This window comes from Oryx dammah, unplaced genomic scaffold, assembly GCF_014754425.2.
Source record: "Oryx dammah isolate SB20612 unplaced genomic scaffold, SCBI_Odam_1.1 HiC_scaffold_8, whole genome shotgun sequence".
NCBI lineage: Eukaryota > Metazoa > Chordata > Mammalia > Artiodactyla > Bovidae > Oryx > Oryx dammah.
The window spans coordinates 12,734,521-12,760,527 of NW_024070192.1; the positions used below are offsets into that span (position 1 = coordinate 12,734,521).

The window sequence follows — 26,007 nt, forward strand, 5'->3', positions numbered from 1 at the left end:
TGTGCCAGTTAAATGCTGTTCCTGAAGGAGGAGTTCCTTAGCTGTTTTCTTAAAGGTGCTCAGCTTTAGAGCTCTTTGTTTAAGGGCTTGAGTACCTGTGTGAATTACCACAAGTCTTGCAGACTTGCTTCCCTGGTGGCTGAGATGGTAAAGAATCCATCTGCAGTGCAGGAGACCTGGGTTCGATCCCTGGGTTGGGAAGATCCACTGGAGAAGGAAATGGCAACCCATTCCAACGTTCTTGCCTGGAGAATTCCATGGACAGAGGAGCTTGGTGGGCTACAGTCCATGGAGCCGCAGAGAGTAGGACACGACTGAGTGACTAACACTTTCACTTTGCAGACTTGAAAACAGAGGGTAAAATTTCAGGTTGAGGACTTCAGGATTTTGATGTTTTGATGGCCTGCTGGCCCCAAAACAGGATGTGTGTGATGCAGGAGGGGCCCTTTATCCTTTGCTGACTCAGGTTTAGGATGAGTTTGTGGGAGCCTTACCTTTGTGTGGGATAATTCAGCCTGTAGTGCTTACCCTTTGTTACCTTTAGTTACACGCTGGTCCTGGAACCTGGTGCGATTCTTTCCTCCATACAGGCCAGCGCCCTTACTTCAACACCAGCGTGCGTCAATGAGCCCTGCCTCAGGCCGCGTCCCTAGTTTATGCTGCCCACTCGGAAGATTTTCAATCTAATTTCTTTCTTGTATAGCAAGTTTTGTTACTCATGGAGAGTGTTTAGGATAAAAATTTTGGAAGATTGCAACGAGTTGTTTTGATAATTTATGTTTTAAATTTGTAAAGGTTTTTGTGATATTTTAATAGGTTTTTTTTTTTTTTAGGCACAAATATTTAAACATGGAAAACGTGAAGACTGTTTACCCTACGGTAAGATTTATTTGTAAGTGAGGATGTGTTTGTGACATGAGTTTGCCCAAATTCTGATCAAATGTGTCTCACTAAGTTTATTCATAGGCACAAAAATTTGTGACTTGCTGTGTTTGGATGTTGTCACAGTTATTTATTTATTTTTGGTCTTCTGTGTGTGTATGTGTGTGCGTGCATGTGTAAGAGAGTGTATGTGTGAATAATCTAACTCTGGCCTCAGGCCTTGTACGGGAGGAGGTCTGGGTTCCTGATTGACAGGTCTCTATCCTGGGGACTTGGAATGTAGACCTAGCCCTGAGGTCTTCAGCTCACTTCTTGGGAGCCCAGCTGCATTCTTGCTGGCACCATGGCTACATCATTTGCCCTTTTCGTCTCATTCTCTTAATTTTAGATTAAACTTCTGACTTATGAAAACCTATATAGTCATTCTTGCTGCAGGAAAGCTTACTACCTGGAACAAGAGAAATTTCTTAGTCTGTGCATTAGAAGATGCATGGATCAGATTTGGGCAGTAGAGTCTGTTTATTTCTTGACATTTTCATCATGGGACATTTCATATACACAACAGAAGAGACACTGGTATAGTGGGCGCTCATGTTTCTATCACAAGCTTCAAGTTTTTGATGCATGGGCATCCTGTTTCATCCATGCTTCCCCTCACACACCTTCCCCCCACCCCGGACACCCTGTCATCCCACTGGCATCTGTTTACTCTTTTAAGAAACGTAATCTTGATGTCACGGTCACACCTGAGAACGTGAGTAGTCGACACTCAGCATCATCGCGTTTGTCCTCAACAGACTTGCACACGCAGACCCCGAGTCCATCTTGAGCTACCATCAGTTGTACCCAGGCTGGTCACTGTATGACGTTTGGGTCTTTTGGGGTGTTACCCAGAAGCCATCACAACTTGGCTTGAAAACCGCCCTGCTCTTGTCCCAACACGAAACCTGGTCTGGTGTGCTCTCCTCGCCTCCGCCTTCTCCGTTGCTCGCCTTATTGCCCTGACCAGCCTTAGTGGCAGGGGGACCCGATCACACTGCTCCCCTGGTTGTGGAGATCCCTCCCTCTTCTTACAGCCTCACACCGAAGTCTGTCTGCATGGTCCTCGTGGCCCTTAGTGTGTGCTCCACCCGCCATGCACGCCCTCAGCCCCTCTGCTCAAATTGCTCCTCCCTCCCTGGGCTCCTCTGCATTCCACCTCTGGATGCCTGGTGGAGCAGGTCCAACTCCAATGCACTTAGTAAATTACATGAGGTGAAGGGGTCTTTATGAAGCAGAGCTCAAGGGGTACGGAGTAGACGTAGGCCTTCGCACTGACTTGGAGGAGGGGGGCCCGGGAAGTGTCTGGCTTTGATGTTGTGCATATCAGGTGGGGTTGGTGGGTTCGGGAGATCACACAAACCCTTCCCAGCAAACTGAGCAGGGTGTTCTGTGTTCACAGCTGCCACCGTTCTCCAGTGCCTGGACAGCTGCAGGCTCCCCGACAGCAACCAGACCTTGCTCCGGAAGCTTGGGGTGAAGCTCGTGCAGCGGCTGGGCCTGACGTTCCTGAAGCCCCGGGTGGCCAGATGGAGGTTGGTGGACGGAGCGGTGACCGTGCACCCAGGGTGTCTGGAGGCTGGTGTGGGGCCCAGGGCTTCAGGCCGCTGGGCATAGTGGGCTAATCCTGTGTCCTCCTGCTTTCATTCTTTCCCCCCAGTCTCAAGAGCATTTCTGACTTTGAAAGGAACAGCTTTTCTTTGGGTAATTTTCTGACTTCACATCTTCCAGGTAGAATTTTGAAGTGGGGCTGATGAGAGGGAAAGCTTGCCTCTTGTTCTGAAAGTGCCTGTCCTAGTGTAGGGCAGCGTCAGTGGCCGGTCGCACCGCAGGTGAAGCTCTGTTCTGGTCATTTCAGTCTGGGTTTCAGGCTCACTCCTCAGGGTTTACTCAGAGAGAGCTGTCTCTTCCTGAGGATGGAAAAGGTGTCTTAGTGGTCCAAGTGGCTCCCGTGGAAATAGCTTGTTCTGTTGTGCTGGGGTACTACATTTTTAACAGTCTTCAGTATTTTTTTTAAATTAATTTATTTTAATTGGAGGCTAATTACTTTACAATATTGGAGTGGTCTTTGCCATACGTTGTCATGAATCAGCCATGGGTGTACATGTGTTCCCCATCCTGAACCTCCCTCCCACCCAGTCTTCAGTTTTATTTCAAGTATTAATATGTGTGTTTTGGGAGGAATTATTTGATTATGAGGAATCATTGATTACGTTTCCAGTTACAGGAAATTGCAGAGAAGTGTGTTATATATCAGTGATGTTTTACTGAAATACCTTTCGCGTATTCTGCATACTGTAAGTATGTTCTGTAAGTTGTTTATGAGACTAATGTTAGCGTCTTCTTTCCAGATGCTGTAAAAGATTAACATTCTGTACTGTGTTAGCATTCCCCTGAGAAACAGAACCAGTGCGGGAGTGGGTGTGTGTGTATGTGTGTTAAGAGACACAAGGAATTGGCTCGTGGTTGTGAGTGTCCAGATGTGGTAGGCTTAGAGACGCAGGAGGCGCTGACGTTTCAGTCTGAGTCTGAAGGCAGGAAGAATCCCTCACTGAGGGGAGAGTGATCCAGTCTGTGGTGCCCGGGCCTTCACCGGACTGGGCAAGGCCCACCACACAGGGGAGAGCATGCTTCTTTACTCAGCCCACAAGGTAAACGTTCATCTCACCTAGAGTCACCCACAGAGACACACCCAGAATAACCTTTGGACAAATATCTGGGCCCTGTGACCCGGCCAACTTGGCACATTCGAGTGAACCGCCGCAAGTACTCTAGGCGTTTACTCGGGAAGGAGAGGAATTCAGCATCACACTTACGTTGTTCAGGCTGTACCTCCCTGGACACTGAGTGTGATCATTAAACGTGGTGGCTTCAGTCTTCCATCCTGTTGTTTGTTTTCTCTCTCTTCCATCTTTCTTTTCATTTTATCCCCTCTGATGCACTTTCACGTTCTCTTATAGATTCATTCCCTTTTTGGTGTTCGTCCCCTTAGAAGGAGTGAGTCTGTCTGGCAGGCGGGTAACTGGCTGCACTGCCCCTCTTGCTCGCTTGCTATCTGCCTGGGCCTGGTCAGTTCCTCCCACTGGGATGCGGCCCTTGCTCCTGCAGCAGCCGCTCGTGTCTTACGTGTGGCCTTTCAGTCCCCCCCACTGGACCCACACTTCAGTGACTGCCCGGTGGTACGTGGGTACCTCTGGATTCTGGCTCTTGGCCTCTTACCTGCTCTCTGATCGCACATCTGGATCTTAACGTGCCTCACAGTTGCCTGAGGATTCAGGGAGACGTATGTAGAATTTGGGGTGCTTTCTCAGGTCCCCTTCCTCTAGTGTCTGTCCCCACTTAGTAGCCATCTCGTCACTGTTTTTTTTTCCTGCCCATCTGGACAGTGGCTCTCTGCTTGGGCTCTCCTTTCCTGTGCTGTGGTTTAGAAAGTTCCTCTGGGAGGAAGCAGAGGGGACAGTGGGTGCGTCTGAGGGCTTGGAGCCTTCCCCTGGGTGTCTTCTGCCTGCCAGCGCTGCTTTATACACTTTGTCTAGGTCTGTGGTTAAGGCGGGAGGGAGAGTCCAGTGGCAGCCTGTCTGGTCTCTGGTTGCTGGACAGTGATGAGGACTTTCCCTGTGAGGTGGTGAGCACGTGTCCTCACTGGAGGAGAGCAGCGGCAGAGTCGGCAGTTGGCGCCACGTGCCTGGTGCTTGTTGGGCGCTTTATGAGCACAGTCCTGTGGCGCCTGGTGACCTTCTCCCTGATTCAGTTACCTGTTGCTGCTCTGATTCTTTTGCATTTTTTTCCCCAGCCCAGGCAGTTGTCAGACACCCTCTGGGTGACCTGCAGTGTGGACTCAGTTCTGAGTCTGTCTCCGTGGAGACGGCACCGGATCCCACAGATGAAGGGCTCAGCCCCCACGACTGTCTCTCCCCCCTCAACCCCGCCCCTCACTGGTTCCAAGTCCCAGCTGTCACCTGTGCTTCTGACAGTTGGGCTACAGGTTGGGAGTTCCCACTACCCCCTTGTTGGGTTTGATAATTTGCTAGAGTGGCTCGCAGAACTCAGAAATATTGTATTTACGCGATTATTGGTTTGTTGCAGAAGGCTCCGGAATAGTCAAATGGAAGAGATGCCGAGGGCAGGGCTCAGGGAGAGGGCGTGGGGCTTCCGTGGGTTTACTGGAAGCCTCATTGCATAGTCAGGGTTGATTCTGTCACTGGCCATTGGTGGTTGATTGACCTTCCGTCCTGGGAACTGCCCCACGGAATCTGAGGCCTCAAGGCCACAGCTAACAGTGTCCAGGTTGCCTCTATCTCCAAAGCCCCAGTTATCTCTTACCGGACTTGGCCTTAGGCTACGGCCCCTAGTTGTCATGCTGTAACTCAGCCTGTCACCGTTTATGCCCCAGGCCCTGTCCTGAGATGGAGCTGCCCCAGAGTCAGGCCCAAGCGTGCCTGCCCGGCTTCCAGGAAGGGAGGCGGTGTTCATGGGCCTGCTCTGCACAGGCCCTGGTCTGAGTGCTTTGTGCACATGCTCCCATCTGGCCTCATTTTACAGACAGGGGCAAACTGAGGCAACCAGAGGTTCGGGGACTGTGCAGTCAGACAACTGAGCTGTCCTGTGCTGTGGGACCCTTCACAGCGCCATGGGAGATAATGCTGGTGACCTCAGTATGTGGAGGAGGGGTGTGTGGTGGGCAGGAAGTAGTGAGAGCCATTCAGGAGCGGGCTCTGTGGGAGCTGGAGAGGACCAGCTGTGGCCCCTGGGGTGTGGAGAGCAGTGTCTGGCCCGGGGGCGGGGTGGGACTATACTCAGCTGGGACCTGGAGGCGGAGCCTATGGAAATAGGGCCAAGGCCACTGGGCTCGAGCACACCTTTCCTGCCATCTCGGTCGCGCACATGTTTCCGAGGTCAACCCTCAGACACGTGAGGGTTTCCGAGTCCTATAGAGGGTGAGTCTGTTCTGAAGCTCAGATGAGGTGGTCATCTTTCCTTGACAGTCCATGCTGGCAACTGTTATTGCTCCGTTTCCTTCCTGTCCATCCTGTCCCTGGAAAGCACATGGAATTTTCACAGTGATGCTATTCATAAATTGCTGATTCAGTTGGGATTTTCTAGCTCCAAGGTGTCCCAGTGGGCCTGAGGTTCGTTTGCTTGTTGCAGGTACCAGCGGGGCTGCCGCTCCTTGGCCGAGAGCTTACAGCATTCCATTCAGAATCCCAGAGAGCCCATGACACAGCCTGAGACCCCTGACAGCGACGGAGAGGATGACATCCCCGCGGAGGTGGAGAGTGTGATCGGTGAGTGTGGGCCGCCTCATCTCCACCTGCAGGGCACCCAGTTTGACCTCTGGTCTTTGCAGGGCGGGAGGAAAGGCTGGGGGTTCCTGCACCCACAGTCCCTGTTGCCCTCTGACGCGGCCTAGGTTGCTGTGGTCAGGGTGCACGTGTGTGTACACTGCCACAGGCTCCGTCCTGCCTCTCTGTCCACTTCCTGTGCTGCCTCTGTTCTCCAGCAGGGCCTCCACTGACCGGCCTGCAAGGCCCGTCGTGCTCACGAGGCCTCTGTGCAGCCTCTCCTAGCGGCTGACCACTTCCAGGACCCGGTCCCCAGGAGAACTGCTCTCTGCAGCCTCCAGCAGACACTTGTTTTTTTCTGGGCCGCCTCCCTCTCTGGTGCTCTCTGCCCAGTGCCTGTGAGGATGGGTGGATGTACTTTTTAGGTGCTGTGGCAGAGGTTGGTCTTAAATGATGATTTGAAAACACACAGGAAGAAACGTCCTTTTCTTGTGATTAGACTTCAGGTTCTTCCCGTAATTCCCTTCGTGGTACTGTTTGGAGTGGCATGCAGGGTGGGTTACCTTACAGCTGGGAGCTGAGAGCTCAGCTTGAATTCCGGGTGCTTCCACGCGGCTCATGGACTGGCCTTCCTGTGTGCTTCCAGAGCAGCTGCTGGTTGGGCTGAAGGACAAGGACACGATTGTGCGGTGGTCTGCGGCCAAAGGGTAGGTGCCCGATTCAGGCCGGGGCTGGGCTAGGGGCTGGCAGCTTATTCCCCAGATACTCATCAGTCTGCTGGGTCTTCTTAATCATGGAGAACTTCTTGTGGAATCTGATAGCTGTGGGCAGCCCTGAGAGTTTTAAAGGATAGACTGATTTTTTTTCCCTAATTTATATTTATTGCTTTATGTCCTAATTTTCAGGAACATTGCTGAGGTTGGTCAGCGGCTCCTTCATTTTCTTGTATTTTTGGCTGGAGTGAGCCACATTTGCCTTTTTTTAACCTTCAGGTGTTCCTTTTCTTACTCGTCCATGTCCTCATCGCCATGACCCTCACTTCCTGCCCCCATGGCCAGGGGTACACGCCTCATGTAGAAAGGGGGGCTGCACAGCCCCTCTTAATCCCAAAGTCTGGCATCTCCCCTCTGCTGTGCCTGAGGGAACAGCCAGCAGAGGTGCCCAGGCCCACCCAGGTGGGCCAGAGGGGCATGGGGGACAGAGTACAAAGGAAATGGTTATGGGGAAAATTAAAATTGATGGAAGTGCTGGTGGGCCCTCCCCCGAGAGTTCTGGGTTTCTGTGTAAACGAATTCACGTAGCAAGCACCAGGTAAAGAGGCTCACATGGAGGCTTCTGGGTAACTTTGAAGCCCAGAGTCTTGTCTGCTTGGAATGTGATGGGCTGGGAGGGTGAGTCTTCCTGGGGTGCTGCTGGCCGGGACACAACCCAGGCAGGTGACCTTATGGGAGCCAGCCCAGTTGGCATCCAGCATGAGGTTGGGACAGCCTGCCGGGCAGACCTTGGTGGCCTGAGCTGGGAGCCTTGACTGTCTGAGACAAACACGTGCCATGTGGGTTCCCCAGATACCTGTCCTGTGTTCATGTCAGTGTGATGGGCCCCCTGATGGGGCAGGTGGCCTTTGTGGAACAGACTCAGCCACTTTGCCCTTCTCTGGAGGGAAGGACAATCTCTCAGGACATTCCTAGTGTAGCATGGGCCCTCGACGAGCTGGTGATGCTGACAGATGCTGACGTTGCTTTTCCTTTTCAGAATTGGTAGGATGGCAGGAAGACTGCCCAAGGAGCTGGCAGATGACGTGACTGGGTCGGTGCTGGACTGTTTCAGGTGTGTGGGAAGATCATGGAGGGAGGCGTGTTTCTGGGGCATGTGAGGCTGAGCCAGGACTTCAGCTCTTTCTCTGAAGACCTGAACGTGGCTGTCGTCTCCGGTGGGTTTGGAGTACTTTATCTCGCTAGCTGACTGATATTTTACAAACGTACTAAGAGTTTTAGTGATGCTTTCACCCCAGTGGGTGGACGTGTGCTCTGGGCCCTGGGGGGACAAGCTGGCATGGTGCTGGGGTCTCAGGCTCTCTTGTATTTTCAGTTTCCAGGAGACGGACAGTGCCTGGCATGGCGGGTGTCTGGCGCTGGCGGAACTGGGCAGACGAGGCCTGCTGCTCCCTTCCCGGCTCTCAGATGGTGAGTGTGAAGCTCAGCTTGTGTGTGCACCTTGGGGTGCTCCATCCAGCCCCCTCCTGGCACGGCCCACTCCCTGGAGTGACGTGAGCATCGTGAGTGTTGCAGGAGAGCGCCTTCTAGGCCTGTGTCCTCAGGCCTCCTTCTCACAAGGGCCTTCCTGAGTCCCAGTGTCTCTCCTCCCTTTTGTGCAGTTTCCGTGTCCTGTTGGTCCCGATTTGGAGGGTTGTGAGCTCTTGTGATGTCTGGGATTGTCTCGTCCCCCAGAATCAGTTTCACCCTCGTGAGGGTGCTGTTGCCCATTAAGAATGTGTGCATGGCCGTGGTTCTTCTCCTGCAGTGACATCATGGTTCCTGGGAGCAAGACTCATGCCAGTGAGGGGATGGGGAGGGAGCTCGCAGTGGGCCTGAGCAGGGGGACAGCGTGGCGGGTGCAGACGGACCTCTGATTTCAAGGCCTGCATCTCATAGCTCTCGGACCCAGCCACATGGAGGTGCAGCCTGGGACCAATGCCACAAGAAGCTTGTCTGTGGTGGGTGGGGATGTCCCTGGGAGCAGCAGTGCCTGTGGATGGAAGGGACAGATACCTGGGAGGGATGAAGAGGGCCCTTTGCTGGAGTGTGTCTCCACAGATGCCACGCGCCCTGGGGATGACTTCTGTCCAGAGAGGGGACGTCTGTGCAGAGAAGGCGCTGGTCAGCAGCCAGGTGGTGGGCTTTGCACCCAGTGTTGTGAGGCACGTGCAGAGCTCCTCGACCCTTGATTTCTGTGGGCTCTTTCAGCTTATTTTTGTAGCAGCTTTACTGAGATATAATTCATATTAACATGTTGTAAAGTTCACCCATTTAAAGGTTCAGTTCAGTAGTTTTTAGTACATTTACAGAGTTGTGCAACCGCCACCATCTGAGTCTAATTTCATTGTTCCTCAAAGAAACCCTGTACTCAGGAGAAGTCTTTCCCCATCTTCCCTCAGCACCCCCAGTCCCAGGCACCTGCTGATCTCTTTCTGTCTCTGTAACTGCCTTTTCTGGACGCTTCATGTAAATGGGATCTCCAGTAGTAGTCTTGGCGTTGACCTCTTTCACTGAGTGTAATGTTTCTAACTTCACCCCCGTTGTACCGTGTAGTGGTGGGGCTTCATTCCTTTTTGTGGCTGAATAATATTCCATGGTATGGCTGCACGTTTATGAATCCTCTCATAGTGGATGGACGTTTGGGTTTTCACCTTGGGCTACTGTGGATAATGCTGCCCTGAACATTTGTGTACAAGTGTGTGTGTGGCCGTGTGATTTGAGTTCTGATCCTCAAATCACTAGGTGTAGACCTGGGAGTAGAATTGATGGATCAATGCTAAATCTGTCTTCAACTTTTTGAGGAACTGCAGACTTTTCCAAGATGGTTGTACCATGCACCGCCACTTGACATTCCTACCAGCTGCATATGAGGGTTCATTTCCCCATCCTCTCCAACTCTTTTGTTTCTCTGCTTTTGTTTTTTTTTAATAGCCATCCTAGTGGGTGGGTGTAAAGTGCTATCTTACTGTGGTTTTGATTTGCATCTCAGCTGTGTTGAGCATCTTTTCATGTGCTTTTTGACCATTTGGCTATGTTCATTGGAGAAATGTATGTTCAAGTACTTTGTTAATTTAAAAAATCAGGCTGTTTGTCTTTCTATTGTTGTGAGTTCTTAATGGATATAAGCCTTTTATCAGATACATGATTTGTGGATATTCTGTCTCTGTGGTTGTCTTGTCACTTTGCTGATGGAGTTTGATGCACTGAAGCTGTAAGTTTTGATTAACTTACCAGTTTTCTTTTTCGTTGCCTGTGCCCCTAGTTTCATATCTAAGAACTAATTGCCTACCCTGAGGCCACGGAGGTGTACTGCTGTACTTTTATTCACTCTCGTTCCATCCTAAGTGACTTACACATTTACTTTTGAAAATAGACGTGTGAGAATGTGTGTGTGCGCGAGGGTGTCATGGGTCAAGAGGAAGTCTCTGCCTCTGTGGTGCTGATTCCAATTTAACTTGAAGGAGACCAGAGTCCTCACTGCTTCTCAGGCCTGAGGCCGGCTGGCACAGTGTACATGTCTGTCATATATCATGACGTCAGCAGCCTCCACCAGCCGCAAGCAGCCAGAGTGAGAACATAGAGTGGTGGATGAAGTGTATTGTTGTAGACGAATGTATTGTAGATGGAAAGTGTCAGGATGCGGCCAGAAAACTGTGAGACGTCACACGTGGTGAGTTGGCCTGTGGTCTTAGGTGCTGGCCGCCTCCTGCCTGTGGCGCCCTCCAGATGAGCCAAGCCTTTCCGCAGACCCTTCATGTGGCTGGTGGGTTGCGGAGCTGTGCTGTCTCCTGCCTCGGACGGGTTTTGCAGGCAGCTGCGGTCTTATCCTGGAGCAGGCTCCAGAGGTGACAGGTCTAACACCATTCGCTTTCCTTTAACCCATTCTCCTGCTCCTCAGACTGCGCCGTTTGAATTGCCCTGTCTTTAGGTTCTCTGATCCTTCCTTCTATCTGCTCAAACCTGCAGTTTGTTCTCCTTCCTCAGCTGAATTTTTCATTTCATTGGCTATATTTTCAGTTCTAGAATTTCTCTGTAGTCTCTTTTACAGCCTGTGTTTTTATTGACACTCCATGTCTGTACAGGCATTGTTCTCTTGTTTCCTTTAGCTCTTGGAGCATATTTGAGATAATTGATTCAGAGTTAGTGTCTTGTAAGACGCTGTCCGGCCTTCCTCAGAGGTGGTTTCTGTCAGTTTCTTTTTTTTTTTTTCACTGTGACTGTACCATAGCTTTTTGTTTCTTTGTATGCCTTGTTACTGTTTTATTGAAAACCAGGCGTTCTGACATATGATTTGCTAACTCTAGAAATCGAGTTCTGCCTTGTCCGAGGTTTGCCGCGCTTGCTGTTGAAGCTTGTTTAGCCGTCTCTTTATTTAGTGACTTTTTCCCAGACTTTTTTTTTGCAATGACTTTATTCCTTGTTCAGTCACTGAGGTCTCTCTTCTGTTGCTTTAGTGCATCGCCAGGGACCTAACAGAGGTTTCTTAGATGCTGAAATTTAGTAGCCTCTTTGTTCACTAAGCACCCTGTTGGTTGATGCAGGTTTTTTTTTTAATTGGATTCCAGAGTGCTGAAAAGCTAGATTCTGCTTTTACCAGCTTACTGGTTTCCTTGGTAGAGGGACCAATTCGTGGAGTTCCCTACAGCCATATTCTGTGACATCATCCAAAAACCAGCATCTGAATAGCATTCCAGTGTTACTCTGGGTCCTCTGAGAAGATGTGGACACCAAGGCAGGATTGTGTGCAAGTTATTTTATTAGGAAATGTTGGGAAGGCTGGCAGAGCCACCATCCAACCCCAAGAGCTGCGGGGCTGGGGTGTGGGTGGCAGAGTCCTGGTGGGCCGTGTGGTCTCAGGAAGGGCTTCTAGGTGAGTGGGGGTCCTCAAGCCAAAGTCAGCCTCAGACACATTCTCAGCTTCCTGGGATGGTCTGCAAGGCATGGCTGCTGCCCTGCGTCCTTGGTGGAGTCGCCCTGGGGCCTAGGGTCGGCCTGTGCCCATGGGTGAGTCCTGCCTTGGCCACAGCCTTCATGTGCAGAGTGCTGACCTCGCTTGTCTCCTTACTGCTCCCTCTCCATGGGCCTGTGTGCCTGGCTTTCCTTCTCCACTGCTCCTGACCTCTCCTAGCACTTTCCTGTTCTCCTGATGACTATGCGCTTTACTGATTTTTAGCCTTTGTGCAATCTTGAACTCTTGGACATTCCAGCCTGTAAGAAAAGTGATAGCCGTACCGAGACGTCTCTGGCTTAGTGTGTGGAGTAGGGGCTGTGTTTTTTTGCTTGAGTGAAAGTGTGTGCATACTTCATTTCATACTCACTCCTCTCCCTGTCTTGGGAGTGGGGGCATTTTGGTTGAAGGTTAAACCAGGGGTAGAGGTAGATGGCTGTGGGCTGCTGGTAGGACTGTTACAAAGCAGGTTGTCAGTACGTTTGTTTCTTCAATGTGAATACAAGGATCCTTTTTAGAAGTTATTTTCAGCTTTATTAGGATGTGTAGTTCACCTAACATACAGTTTACCTATTATAAGTGTCTGATTCAGTGGCTTTGGTTTGTTACATTATCGATTTTCAAAAAGCATTTTAGAATAAATATGACATCAATTCAGTTCAGTCGCTCAGTTGCGTCTGACTCTTTGCAACCCCATGGACTGCAGCACGCCAGGCCTCCCTGTCCATCACCAACTCCCAGAGTTTACCCAAACTCATCTCCATTGAGTCGGTGATGCCATCCCACCATATATGACATAAACTTGCCATGTTATCTATTTTCAAGTGTACAATGCAGTGGTGTTAACTACATTTACGGTGTTGTATAACCATTATCATCACCATCTATTTCCAAATTTTTTTATGTTCCCAGACAGAAACCATGTCCCCCTAAACACTTAACTCCCGCTCCCTTCCCCTCAGCCTCTGATACGCACAAATCTGTCTGCCTCTGTGAGTCTGCTGCTCCGGGGACCTCCGGGAATTGTGCAAGATTGTCCTTTGTGTCCTACTTACTTTGTTTAGGATTCCAAGGTTAAGTTCAATTTGTAGCACATTCCAAAGCCTTTATGGCAGAGTAATAGTCCTCTGTGTGTATGGACGACCTGTTATTTACGTGTTCATCTGCCAGTAGATTTTTGGGTTATTTCTGTCTTTTTACTATGTTGAATAATGCTGCCATGAACATTGGGTGCCTGCATCTATTTGAATCCCGGTTTTCATTTCTTTTAGGTGTATGTCTAGGGGTGAAATTGCTGGTTCACATGGTGATTCTGTATTAAAATCTTTGAAGACTGACCGCTTTTTATACATGAAGGTCAGAGACAGCTCTGGAGCTGGGTTATATGTGAATGAAGAAAGGTACTGTCATTGATATATCAGCAAGACGGAATTTTTTTGGCTGTTGTTGCTAAGATCTAAGAACCCACTGTGCTTGTAAAGGTAGTTGCAAAGAGCCTGCATGGTTTCTGTGGCTGTACGTGTGCAGATGGCCTTCGGGAGGAATTCCCTTAGGCGGGTTAATTTCATGGGGCTGCAGGCATATGTGGCTCCACCGTGAACATCTGCAGGCAGCGCTGGGGCTCCCTGGCTTGTGTGGTTGCAGGACTCTGAGCAGTCGTTAACTGTCTCCGTTTCTTCTTGTTGTCATTTAAGATGGTGGTGGACATTCTTGGGTGAGCTTAGAATCTCTGGGTCCCTAAAACAGAAGTTTTATGTTCTTGCCTATAAGGCACGAGGTGAGAGCTTATCTCTAGGGCCTGAGGCTTTGGGCCCCAAGCCTAGAACAGCTTCTGACCCTCTGCTTCCTGCAGGGTGTGGACTTGCTGGAAAGCAAGGGTACCCTGTTTTTGGTCTTTGTCAAAGCATATTGGTATACAGAAACACAGGAGCCCAGGCTTGCCAGTGAAGGCTGCGCATGTGCGCGTTGGTTTCAGGTCATGACAGCACATGTGTTGGATTGGTGGTGTGGGCCCGGGACTCATAGGCCATCCTTGATGATTGTAACAGCAGCTTCCTATTTACCTTAAAAGAATCAAGACCAGCTCTCCATCCCTGTTGTAGGTCGGTGGTGTTCAGTCGCTAAGCTGTGTCTGACTCTTTGAGACCCCATGGACTGCATCATGCCAGGCTTTCCTGTCCTTCACTATCTCCCGGAGTTTGCTCAGACTCATGTCCAGAGTCAGTGATGCCATCCAGCCATCTCATCCTCTGTCATTCCCTTCTCCTCCTGCCCTCACTCTTTCCCACCATCAGGGTCTTTTCCAATGAGTTGGCTCTTCGCATCAGGTGGCTAACGTATTGGAGTATGTGAGTTGGTATCAGTGGTTTTATATAAACTTAACTTGCTAGAAAGCAGGTTGTTTGCCATACTGAATAGTGTCATTTTTTTTTAATAAGCAGATTTAAAAATTATTTTTATTTTTTGGCAACACTGGGTCTCCATTGCTGCCCGTGAACTTTTCTCTAGTTGTGGCAGGCAGGGGCTACTCTTTCACTGCAGCACACGGACTTCTCATTGCAGTGGCTTCTCTTATTGCGGAGCACGGGCTCTGGGGCTCGTGGGCTTCAGCAGTTGCAGCATGTGGGCTCTAGAAAGCAGGCTTAGTAGTTCCGGTGACGGGTTTAGTTGCCCCGCAGCACATGGGCTTTTCCTGGACCAGGGATCAAACCCGTGTCTTCTTAACGGGCAGGTGGAGTCTTAACCCCTTGATCCTCAGGGAAGTCCTTGTTATTTAAAACAAATTTCTTGTAAAAACTATTTGTTTGGCTGTACCAGGTCTTAGTTCCAGCATGTGGGATCTAGTTCCCTGACCCAGAGACTGAACCCAGGCCTCCTGCCTCGGGAGCAGAGTCTTAACCACTGGAGCACCAGGGAAGTCCCATGAACGCTGTCGTTTTAACAGGAAGCCTCTGCATCACTGCTTGGGATGTGTCTGGCGGGATCCAGGCATCATGATGCCTCGGAATACACCATACTCCATCTAAAATGCAGGGACTTTATCCTTCGTCTCCTTGAACTTGTATTTCCATTTACTTTTCCCAGAGGATTTTTTCCTAATGTAACATGTTTCTGTGCTTGAGAATCTTCTGTTGATTTCTCTGTCAAGTCTCTTCAAGCACAAGGATGTCTGTACACAGACATCAGCTCTTCACATTTTGTTCTGCCAAAAGATACTAATTGTTTAAGAAGTTTTCTAGATTGAGTTTTTACAGAATTAGTTATTAGTACAATCTTGATCAAAACAACTGAAAATAATATCTTATTGAAATGCAACTATTAACCAGCTGGATTTTTAGTTCGGGCTGTCTTTCTGTGGTGTGAATCCGCCCGCCAGTACAGGAGATGCAGATTTGATTGTTGGGTTGGATAGATCTCCTGGAGAAGGAAATGGCAACCAACTCCTGTATTCTTGCCTGGGAAATCCATGGACAGAGGAGCCTGGCGGACTATAGTCCATGAGTTTGCAAGAGTCGGACACAACTTAGTGACTGAACAGTCTTTCGGTGAATAGTGCTTATATCTAGAACAAGGCAACTTTTTATTTAAAACTGTTACGTTTTTGGCTGTAAGCACTGAGAAGCCTTGTTATCCGTGCGTGTCACTGGGAACGGCAGGTGCTAGCTTTAGCAGTGCTTGTTCTCGTTGGATGGCTCTACTGGGACGGCCCCTGTGTTCGTCAGAGTTGTGTTGAAGCCTCCCGCCTTGTGGAGAGAGCTCACTCGGTCCAGTCAGCTTAGCTCCGTGCCACCGTTTCCAGGCCCTTTCTTGACCCCGTCTCCCCACACGTTGTGTTTTTGAGAGGCACCCTCTGAACAGTGGGGAATGGCCTTTGTGAAGGGTGAGGGGCCCTGTGGCTTTTTAGGCAGTGGCTTAGGAAACTGAGGCCCTGGGCGTTTGGTCTCCACGGGTACCCCAGGCACGTGTACTCACCCAGGCTTGATGGCCACTGGTGGACAGTGGACGCACATGCACCCTCACACACACACTGAGGCATCCTCACCCTCAGTTTTAATTGCTGCTGCCTCAGTTCTTTTTCTTTTTCATTGAATTTATTTATTGTTGCAAAATATAACACAGCATTTATGCTTATCTTCTTTTTACGTAGCCTCGAATTTTACCTATGAGTTTATTGGAAAATTAGCAACATGTACATCATTTTAGGAAGTGGAAAACCAGGCTGAATGTGTCAGAAGACGCACCGTAATGTAGTGAAGACAGAGCACGTTGAGAATAGCTTCCCCAGCAATGCACTCTTCCCAGTGGAAATAAATTACTTGTATAAATAGCCTCTTGCTGTCTGTGATTCAGTCATAACAAACAGCGTTTTTACATCTAGCACTTTAATGCTAGTACCAGAAATGTCTTTTCCTGGCATTTTTTCCCCCCAGTAGTTGTTCTTTACTTTGAAACACATAGTAGACATAATAGAAAAAAACAATTAAAAATAAGAAAAGTATTTTTAAAGAGAGTTCCTCTAAGATGCTAACACTTAAAAGTTACCCTTCGGTCCTGTGCATTTCATTTGACGTCTTGCATCAGGTCCTAAAGTGTGAGTCATTCAGATATTTTACAGCCAAAAGTAGAAGCACCTTTTAACTTTATGCTTAATATTTACAAAACTGGGTTGAGTTGCAGCTTTATCTTAAATTTTTTTTTTTTTTCCTATTTTGTGAAGAAGACAACTGAGTTGTCAAGATTGACCAGACGAGAAAAATGAGGGCCAGGGGCTGCTTTGCTGCTGTCTTGCCTACATTGCAAGTCGTGTTTGTGGCCACGGCTCTGGCCGCCAGGGAGCGGCTCTAAGACACCCGAGTTCTCTTCCGGAGTGTGAACACTCTGGCTGTGTCACTGGGCTTTGCCTTTTTGGATCCCTGCTGGCCCTTCCCCACCTCCCTGGGGCTTGTCCTCTTTTGCCCTTTGGGTCTGAGGTCGCACTGAGCCTCCTGGCTCTCTAGGGCCCTGGGGGTCGGTGCATCTGGCTGGCAGGTGGGCTCGTGGGCCGCGGGCTCGACATTCCCCGGGCTGTAGGCTGCCAGTTGGCAGAGGGCCACGGCCGCTGTCTGCTTCTGCTCATCGCTGTCAGCTGCACGTATATCCTGGGCCTTCCCAGTGGGGCTGGGCACCGGGGCCTCCACAGAGCTGGGGTCAGGCCCGTCCCCAGAACTTGCAGGTTCCCTCTGCTGAGTTGGAGAGGGGGTGGGGGCAGTGGCAGGCTCGGCCCCTCGAGGGGGGCTGCACATAGAGGGCCTTGAGGTCAGGGCGTTGCAGGGGTCCTTCACTGAGAGGTTGAGGGGCGCGTCCTGCGGCTCCACGAATCCTCCATGGGCAGGGCTGCACGTGGCAGCCGGCTCAGCCTCTGGTTTTGTGGACAGGTTCAGCGGGGCTGCCCTGGAGCCGTCCTCCGGGCTGGAGGGGGCGGCCTCCAGGCTCCCCAGCTGAGTTGGAGCGTCTGTGCTCAAGGCCTCGAGGCTGGAAGAGACACAGAGAGGGCGTCACAAGGACCTTGCTAAGGGAACCTGCCCACGGGGAGTTTGGGCAAGTGCCATTCCCTCTGACTGAGCCCAACCAGAGACATGACTTCAGAGATTTGGAAAATGGACTCACTTACCTTTTTGGCGACGCCGCTCTGCTGTCTGGGGCCTGGGAATGTGGGTGCTCCGTGTTCTTCTTGATGGGCTTGAAGGCTGCGAGGCCCTGTTCAGGTGGTGGGATCCTTCCTGGGCCACTGGAGGCGGGCCCATCTGGGAGGCCGCACAGGCCAGCGCACGGCTGGCTGGTCTGTGTGAAGTTGGTGGGACTCGGCCTTCCTGGGGAGCCTGTGGCCGCGCTGCCCGCGCGTGGGCTCATTTTGGTCCCTTCCGTGTCCCTCTGCCCATCTTTGGAAGGTTCTTTAGCCTCGGGAGTTGGACTCTCCTTCTCCAACTCTGTGTGTTTTTTGTGGGAGTTGGAGGAGTTTAACTTGGAGGGACTCAAGGCCTGGTAACCCAGGGCAGCTTCTTCCAGTAGATGTGAGCTTTGGTCCCGTGAAATGCCAGCCACGGGTGGGAGTCTGAGGCCGTAGGAGGAGAACGCAGACTCGGGTCTGTAAAATCCGTAAGGAATTGGCAGGCTAGAGTGATAGTGCTGGAAGAATCTGTAATGGTCGTATGTGGAGGGAGCCGGGTTCAGGTGCTTAGGGATGGGCCCTGGGTGAGGCAGAAAGTGTCTTTGGTCTTGGGCCCCGTAGACAGACAGCAGGGGGCTGTCACACTCGGGTGAGTTTCCTGCGAGTAGGTAGGGTGAGTAGATGGTGGCCAGTCCGTGCTCCGTGTAAAAATGAGGCGGGTACTCCGTGATGCTGGGGTGCACATACGGGGAAGCGGCACCAAAGCCCTTTGTGGATGGGATTTTATGTGGAAACTCAGGTGTGAGGAAGGGTGAGCCAGCTCTCCAGGGGTAGCCAGGGGCATGGAAGGCAGACTTGGTGTGGAAGGAGGCAGCTTTGGCAGGGGCGTGGGTCAGGGCCAGCGCCTCGGGAGTCTCCGTGAGGTCCTGCCCTTTGAGTCTGTGCTCCCCGACTGGAACGAACGCTGAAGGCCGGACAGCTCCTTCCAGAACAGGCTGGGTGCCCACGGCAGCTTCTGGGGCTGGGCTTGGGGGTGGTGCTTCCTTGTGGGGAGTGGGCTTCTGTCCGAGGCACCTGTGGGACCCGCGTGCGGGCAGGTCCAGGTTTTCCTTGATGTCGTCCTTGGCGAGGCCGTGTTGGAGCTTGGCATCCAGGTGTGAGAGCCCGCTTGGGACGGGCTTGGAAGAGCTGGGTTTCACCACAGGGTCGGGCTGATTGATTTGCTTAGGGTCCGAAGAGTTTGGTTTGGAGCATTTGGGAATGCGATCTTGCTCAGACACTAAAGTGATGGAGTTTTTACAGAGACCGTATTTCATGTGGTTGAAAAGATGTGACTTTTCATTGCAAGTAAAGGGACACTGGAAACACTTGTACTTGAACGGCTTTCCTGGGGGCCTGGGGATGTAATGTGGCTTTTTTGGTTTCCGCTCTTTGAGAAGGCTCATTTTCCTCCTGTGATTTGGTGGTGTCTGATCCTTGCTGGCTCCTGTGTAGCTCAGCCTCGGTGGTTTTTAAGGAAGCAGGTCACCGCTTTTCCTTTGTTTTCCTTTCTGAGCACTTCTACTTGAAGCCGGCTTCACGGGCTGTGGGTGTGACCAGGGAAGTCTTGCTCATTTGGGGACCAGGAGCTGAAATGGAGGAGCAGAGCCTTAGAGTCAGGATGCTGGCTAACAGGCTAATGAAGAACCAGCCTGAGCTGCCTGGCTCACGGAGGAGGAGAAGCAAAGGCCCCTGCAGGTGGTGTAACTGCTGAAGTAGGGGCAGGTATGAGACGGGCATCAGCCGCCCCTCCGCGATGCCCCAGGTGCCACGCCTACAGTGCTCTCTGTTACCGTAGGGGGAGTGTGGTTGCAGGAGGGTTTAGTGGCGTTTCACAGAAAACCTGTAACTCTTGGGGTTTTGGGAACCTTTAACCTGTGATCTGAGGCCTCGTGCCAGGAAGGTTGTGCACCCAGCTGACCGAGTGACTGCTGAGATCCCGCCCCCCTCCGTGTGCCTGGGGTTTCTGGACGAGTCCTGTTACCTGGACCGAGTGCTGAGCTCCAGTGCGACCTGAGAAAGCCTGGGCTCACGCGTGCCTGTGACATTCACACTTGTGCTCACTGAGAACAAGGCGAGTGTGATTATAACATTCAGTCCATCTGCCCTATTTAATCACAGTGTTCTGTTCTACGAGGGAATATTTAAAAATGAAGAACAAGTAAAAATGCGACATCCTCTCCCGGGCAACCCCCCGCCCGCTTCTAAATTCACAAATGAAAAGTCAGCTTTCTGAGTAGTGTTTGTGTTGGCCCGCATACAAACAGAAGTGCTGTGTTTATGTTGATTTGAATGATATTAAGATGCGATGAGCCTGTGAGTAAGCAGCTGTCCTCATGTGCTTTCGCCTTCCAGTGCCCACCTCGGGTAGTAGCCCATCTCTGCCTGTTCTGGCCTTACCAGAAGGCAGAAAAGCTTAGCAGCCCTCCTGGCAAGAGGAAACCAGAGTGAGTGGTGCCTAATTTTAGAAATGATTGGATTCTGGGAGGAACTCAGCCCAGCCTTTAACCTGTAGAAAGGGCCTCCAGATTTCTTCCCCAGGGTCCTCCTATCCCTGCCCACCCCCCAAGCTTAATCTCCTGAATTTCCTTCGGAGGCTGCTCTGCACACCCCTGAGCTCTCACTCTGCCTCATAAACTGAAGCTGAGAACAAAAGGCGTGAGGTCTGGGAGGATCGGGTGCGGCTGCGCGTCCAGGACCAGCCCATGGGGTGACTGTGTCTTAGAGAAAGCCTGTGGGTGGGGAGGGCTGGGGGCGGTGGTGGTGAGGAATCGAGGCTGGCACTTTAATTTGCGTAAAAGAGTGTCGAAAGGACTTAGCTTCTCAGTATTTTTAAACACTTTAAAAAATAAACTTATAAAGGAAATAACGTGCAACTGCAGTTTTGTTTTAAGGAATGAGTAAATATGGTTAGTTCTGAGCCTTGTGAAATTGCTTGTATAAAGCATCACCTTCTAGACATCGGGTTGGTTAAAACACTGAACTGGAAAGCAGCCCTTTAAAAATAGACAAATATGCATGGGAAATGTAAGAGACTTGTTTTCACAGAATAAAACGTAGCTACCCTCTGTGCCGTCTCACACATTGGAGATGAGGTAATGGGTAGTTTGCGAGAGGAGGGCTTAAGCGGGGAGGGAGTGGGATTTTAATTTCACTTGGATATCTTCTTTAAAAAAAAAAAAAAAACTCTGATCTTAACTCTCAGCAGACTGGTTCCTCTGCTCATTATTTTCATATTGCTTAAAAACACAAAGAACCACTCTCCCCCCAACAGGCTGCCTCTGTTAACCTGTTTTATTGTCCCATCCCCTTGAAAACCTGTTTCTGAGAAGTGGTTTGGGTGGCCTGTTGCCTTCTGTCGTGGGGAGAGTTTCTGCAGAGCAGGGTTTCTCGGGTGCATAGTTTGGATGAGAAACGAGAGTTTTGGCTGCCCCCTAATTGGAGAGGTGGGGTCCGCAGGGGGTGTTCATTGGTAGGGTACCAGGTGGGCAGCAGCCAGCCCGGCGGCACCTGGTGCCCGACTCTCCCCTGTCTTCGTCCTCTCCCCCTGGGAACAATTGCGGGAATTACACGCAGTGTGAAAGCCCAGCTTGGTTAAACATGTGGTCACAGCTTTCCGTCTTCCTAATTTCCCCTTTTATTAAGGGAAAATGCGAAATAGTTTACGAGTTCAGTCCATACCTTGTGGGGCAGGTGTGCCCTGGGCTATAAAAGCATTATTTCCTGCCTCCCGTCAGGAAGCGATTCCAGCCAGCTCGGGGCCAGCCTGATAAGTCAGGGCAACCTGTGCTGGCACGTCCCATTATGCTCCCTGATTCTGAAGGCGTGAGAACCTCTCCAAGTCAGGTTCCCATGATTGTATAGGATATGTTATGGCAGAGATCTGAAAACTGATGATTTCATCACTAGCTGGAAGCACGGTGATCAAAATGATGACAGTTGCAAAACGTTTCATCAAGTGTGAGCCCGAGAGTCCTGGTGGTACCAGGAGTGAACACAGACACACACCTGCTGCACCACCCTGGACCCGCGAGCCCAGACCAGCCGAAAACCCCTCGGGTTTAATATGACGATGGTGTTAGCTTTAAAAGCAGTCTTGTCTGATATTGCTCATACTTTAAGGCCAAAATATAAAATAAGCTCACTTTGGTTAAGTTTTCTCAAAGGTTTATAGGAGATCGGTTGTATGTGAGTTATCACAGCGTTACTCAAAATAATAGTTTGGGAACTAATTGCTCTTATGTTAATATGTACTTTTTTCAGTCAAAGGATCTTGTGCCTGCAGTTTTGGTCTGAACTTTTAGTTCTTTGGTCAGCGATCTTACAAGGACAGTGAACAGGTTTTCAGGGGATGGTTTCCTTGGTGCCAGTGCTCCGGGAGGTGAGAGTATTCCGGGGCGCAGCTGTTGGAAGGTGAGCCTGGACAGAGTCACAGGGGCAGCAGCTGTAGTAACTTTGAGTAAACTGACCTCTCCAGGGTTGCACAATTCACTAATTAAAACAAGGGAGTGCAGCTGCTTCAGACGCCGATGGAGACAAACTAGTTCACTGGGTTATAAAAATGCAATCATGTCAGAGAAATAAATGGGGTAAGATTGAGGCTTCTGTAAGCTTCCAAAGGGGACAGCCTCTAGGAAGATGATGTCAGTCCGTGGGTTCTCTCTTGCCCAGGTGAGGTTTACAGGGTGAGAAGCTAAAGCTGAGTGCCCAGGACCTCGTTGGTCTGGCCATCCGCAGAAACAGGGTTTGCCCATCTCTGGTCAGTTTATATCTGCCAGACCTGGTGCAGGCTGGCAGCGGGGTGGGGATGGGGGAAAGAAAGGGTGTTGTTGCCAAAACAATCTAATCCAGAATTTAAGTTTAGATTAGTAATCAGAGGTGAAGTTTTTCTGAAGGGGATAAGATTGGTGTTTCGCTATCCTTGTCTTGGGAAAGCTGGTACAGTCTGGGGGCTGGGGCGGGGGGGTGCCATACAGGGAGAGGTTAACAAGGCAGGGTCCTCGGTTTGGCTTTCCTGGGAGAAGTGCAGCGTTAGCATGTTAGTTGAAAATGCAGATATTAGCCTAGTCCTAGAAGGTTATCTGTGGGACAATGTCTTCCACCCTTCTTACACCTCTCACTGGGTCAGCAGGAGCCGTGGGGAGCCCTGCATGTTAGGTCAGGGTGCTGTCCTCGAATGCAGGAGGGGGTCCCCGCCTGCCTTCCTGCCTGCGAGCAGCTGTTGGCGTGAGGCTTGCCCTCAGCTGTGCCCTCAGCGGAGTCGGGTCCCACCCTGAGGGCTGTGGGTAGGGAGCAGGGCCAGAGGGACACTGTGGCCCCTGGCCCGAGCCCACTCTGTTTCAAAACACGCTCCTGTGACCCCTCACGTGCTGCCACCCCTGCCCACGTCCCACCCGGAGACCGGGGAGCCAGCTGCGGCGTCCCCTCCCACAGGCCTGGGCAGCTGGGTGGTGCTGCCCACACGGCGCTCTGAGCCACCTGTGGTTTCATGTCCACGGGCTTTGTCTGCCTGTTTCAGAAGCACTGAGGTGCCAGCGCGCGTCTCGCAGTAGCCTCCTAGTGTGGACAAGTGTCTCCGTAGTTGCCAGTCATTAGGGTGATAGTGAGTGGCCAATGTGTTTAACAGTTTTCTAGAGAGTCTGAACTCCGAAAAACAGGCAAGAGAAAGATGTTTTCTGAACTTTGATAGGACACAATAGAGGTAATTATAGCTTAACTTTATGGGGCATTGCTGTGACGTGCCGGGTAGCTATGCATGTCATGCGTACTAACCTCTGCACTGGAAGAATCTTCCACCCTCCCCGGTGGTGTCCAGCTGCCTGGCAGGGAGCCTCGCCAGGTAGCGCGTTCTGAAGGGCATGCTATAATTACGATATTGTGATGTGGCATTATTGCATAACTCAAGGACACGCCATTGTCGCCTACCCACTGGGGTGTCGCAAGAACAAGATTTGTGAGTTTTACTCCCAATTGAGCTTTTCCAGTGATTAACCACCACTCCCTCCCAGACTTTCAGTTCTTTAAAATGAAGGATAAACATGAGGGCAACCATGACCTAGGATGAAAGATAGTTTTCTGGGATATAGTTTGGAGCAATGGATCCAGGAAGACAACCAGGGGCTCTTTCTGGTTTCAGCCAGAGACCCTGGGTTACAGACAGTGTTCAGCAGTGAACGCACAGCCTTAATGTTCGGGCCACCTCCCTAAAGCCAAGCCCAAACTGCCTGCCTCCTCACCTTAAAGCACCAGGTTAAAGCATTGGAAGGATTTGGCTAATACAAAATAAAAATCAGGGTAACAAGTTTTCGTTACTTTAAGTCTGATGTTGGCCAGTCTGACCAATAATTTGATCAGTAATTGTTTTCATGCAAATTTATGAGAAACTTTTTTAAGAGTAAGAAAATTTCCTTTTTGTATGTACAGAGATCCTCTTTAGTTAAGATGTTTTTTGTTTTCTTGGTAAGCTTATATCAAAACAGCACTTATTTTAAACTCCAAAAGGTTTGAATTTTTTTTCCTCTTTAATATTTAATTTAAAATTTTTAGGGAGAGAATACATTCACAAAGTTTGGAATTCAAAAAGCGTGAACGACTGCACAGTAAAAAAAAAATCTCACTCCCACATCTGCTCCTCAGGTCTCTTCCCCAGGGACTACCAATGTTAGTCATTTTTTTAATCTAAAAGGTTGTTAAATTAAGATCTGCAACTATCTATGTATATATGTGGTCCTTTTATGTTGAAACTTGTTAATTTTTTAAGGTGAAGAACAGATAAGCATAACATCAAATTGAGTTTGAGTTTAAAGTTGTTGAATTTTATGCTAGAAATGAGAACTTCACATCCAAATAAACTCGTTTATATTCTTAGAATAAAGTGTAAGCCTTATTAAAAGTTTTGTAATAATGGTCTCCTTTCCAGCAGTGCACCTGCTGGGTCCTGAGTAATCCACAGAGAAGAGAGCAGGGCAGAGAGACTCCGGGCAGGTGATTCACTGAGCAGATAGTTTTAAGATATATCTGAGAGGAGTTTGGAAAGAAAACTTGCATTTGAGAAGAAATAGTAGGTACAAATAGTCGGTACTTACCAGAGGTGGGGAGGTAGAAGCTGTGGCTGCCGGGCCGGAGCAGGACCTGTTCTCACGCTCGCTCTCGCTGAAACTGGAGCCGGCTGTTCCAGTGGGAGGGATTTAATGTAGGAGTCGAGCCCTCGGGGCGTAGAGATGCACCTGATATTCCTCCCGCCCGCAGCTACGATTCATGTGTTTGCACCCACCAAGCCGGCCAGCCAGTGCCACCTCCATGCCTCACGGCAGCTCCCTGCCCAGGTTTCCTGAGTGCCATGGTAGTGCCGCCTGGCTCTTTGTGAACTCGGGGGTTGCACACATTCGAGGTGAGGGTAGAGGCCTCCCAGAGGAGTTGTAGTGTGTGCAGGCGGCGGCAGCCAATGCTGACATTTAGCCTGAAATGCATCTCTTCTAACGGATGCCGACAGCCCCGGTGTCCTCCCCGTGAGGGTTTGACGGAACCTTTGTCACCCTCCACCTCGGGGACTGGGAGACCTGCCCGGGTCCTCCTGGAGAGCCGGAGGGGGGCCGCCTGGGCTGCCGCGGGGACCTGCCGGTGCACGCCCAGGACCAGCCCTGAGCAAGGCTGCCCTGCTGCGGGGCTGTGTGCCGCTGTTGGGAACGGCCTCCATGCCTATCCTTGCTCCCTCTTTTTTTCTCTTCAGATGATTAAGACACTTAGTTTGTGATCCGGGGCACCCCCCCCACTCCCCTTCAACTGCTGGCTGTCGAGTCACTGGCTGCCTCCACGCTCTCTGGGAGGCTGCATGTGGTGCAGGTATGGGGATGGGGAAACGGGTGTGCCTGGCATGGGTGCCAGGGTGGGCTTACCAGCCCAGATGCTGTTTTAGTTTTTTCTTTTTAGGCTTAAGATTTTTCTTGGCTTTACCTTCACGTTTAATTGAAAAAAAAGGTCTTTTAGTTATTTTCATCCAAATTAGATATCCACAGAATTTAGAGCCTAAAAAAAATAGTCCCATCTTACCACAAAAAAAACGTTCCTGCTGCTCCCCTCACCTCTTGCTGATGACAAGCCACCCAAAACAGGTGGCTTAAAAAACTTCCATCTTTATGATCTCAGATTTTTCGGGTCAAGAGTCTAGCTTGCTCCAGGCCGACCTTGTGTGCTGTGGCATTAGTGGGCACTCAGCTGCCTCGTGTCCTGGGGGAGCAGCTGGTCCCTCCTCCTCCCTTTGTTTTCATCCAGAGGCTTCACTCCATGTGGGACTCAGAGCACAAAGGACCAGAGGATCCCACTTGGCTCTCTGGGTTTGAAGGATGGGAGGGGCCCCAAGCTCTCAGTGGGAGGGTGTCACTGGCTGCTCCCCTCCCATCCCCCCTGCCAGGGGCC

General features: G+C 50.5%; 2 protein-coding genes across 4 annotated transcripts in view; one reads left to right on the forward strand and one right to left on the reverse strand.

Moving 5' to 3' along the window:
- The window catches only part of TBCD (tubulin folding cofactor D), a 145,222-nt gene that overhangs the window by 33,331 nt on the left and 85,884 nt on the right, over nucleotides 1–26,007 (forward strand). For all 3 annotated transcript variants that reach the window (XR_005721771.1, XM_040244922.1, XM_040244920.1), the window contains exons 8-13: nucleotides 834–879; nucleotides 2,324–2,456; nucleotides 6,070–6,206; nucleotides 6,850–6,910; nucleotides 7,956–8,030; nucleotides 8,292–8,386. Coding sequence is in view for 2 of the 3 variants with exons in the window: in XM_040244922.1 (XP_040100856.1) it covers nucleotides 834–879; nucleotides 2,324–2,456; nucleotides 6,070–6,206; nucleotides 6,850–6,910; nucleotides 7,956–8,030; nucleotides 8,292–8,386 (547 nt within the window). In the remaining variant the exon portion in view is untranslated. The remainder of the gene's footprint in view (nucleotides 1–833; nucleotides 880–2,323; nucleotides 2,457–6,069; nucleotides 6,207–6,849; nucleotides 6,911–7,955; nucleotides 8,031–8,291; nucleotides 8,387–26,007) is intronic.
- ZNF750 (zinc finger protein 750) lies at nucleotides 15,979–25,140 on the reverse strand. Its single transcript, XM_040244923.1, has 3 exons — nucleotides 24,678–25,140; nucleotides 17,557–19,181; nucleotides 15,979–17,417 (listed from the first exon to the last, which is right to left on the reverse strand). The coding sequence occupies exons 2-3, from the start codon at nucleotides 18,996–18,998 to the stop codon at nucleotides 16,748–16,750; spliced, it is 2,112 nt and encodes a 703-aa protein (XP_040100857.1). The 5' UTR covers nucleotides 18,999–19,181; nucleotides 24,678–25,140; the 3' UTR covers nucleotides 15,979–16,747.

Bases quoted from the DNA above. Each gene is read 5' to 3' on its own strand.
- ZNF750 (XM_040244923.1), bottom strand. From the start codon at position 18,998: ATGAGCCTTCTCAAAGAGCGGAAACCAAAAAAGCCACATTACATCCCC. The intron at 17,418-17,556 runs GTAAGTGAGTCC...TGTCTCTTCCAG, and splicing joins AGAGCGGCGTCGCCAAAAAG to CCTCGAGGCCTTGAGCACAG.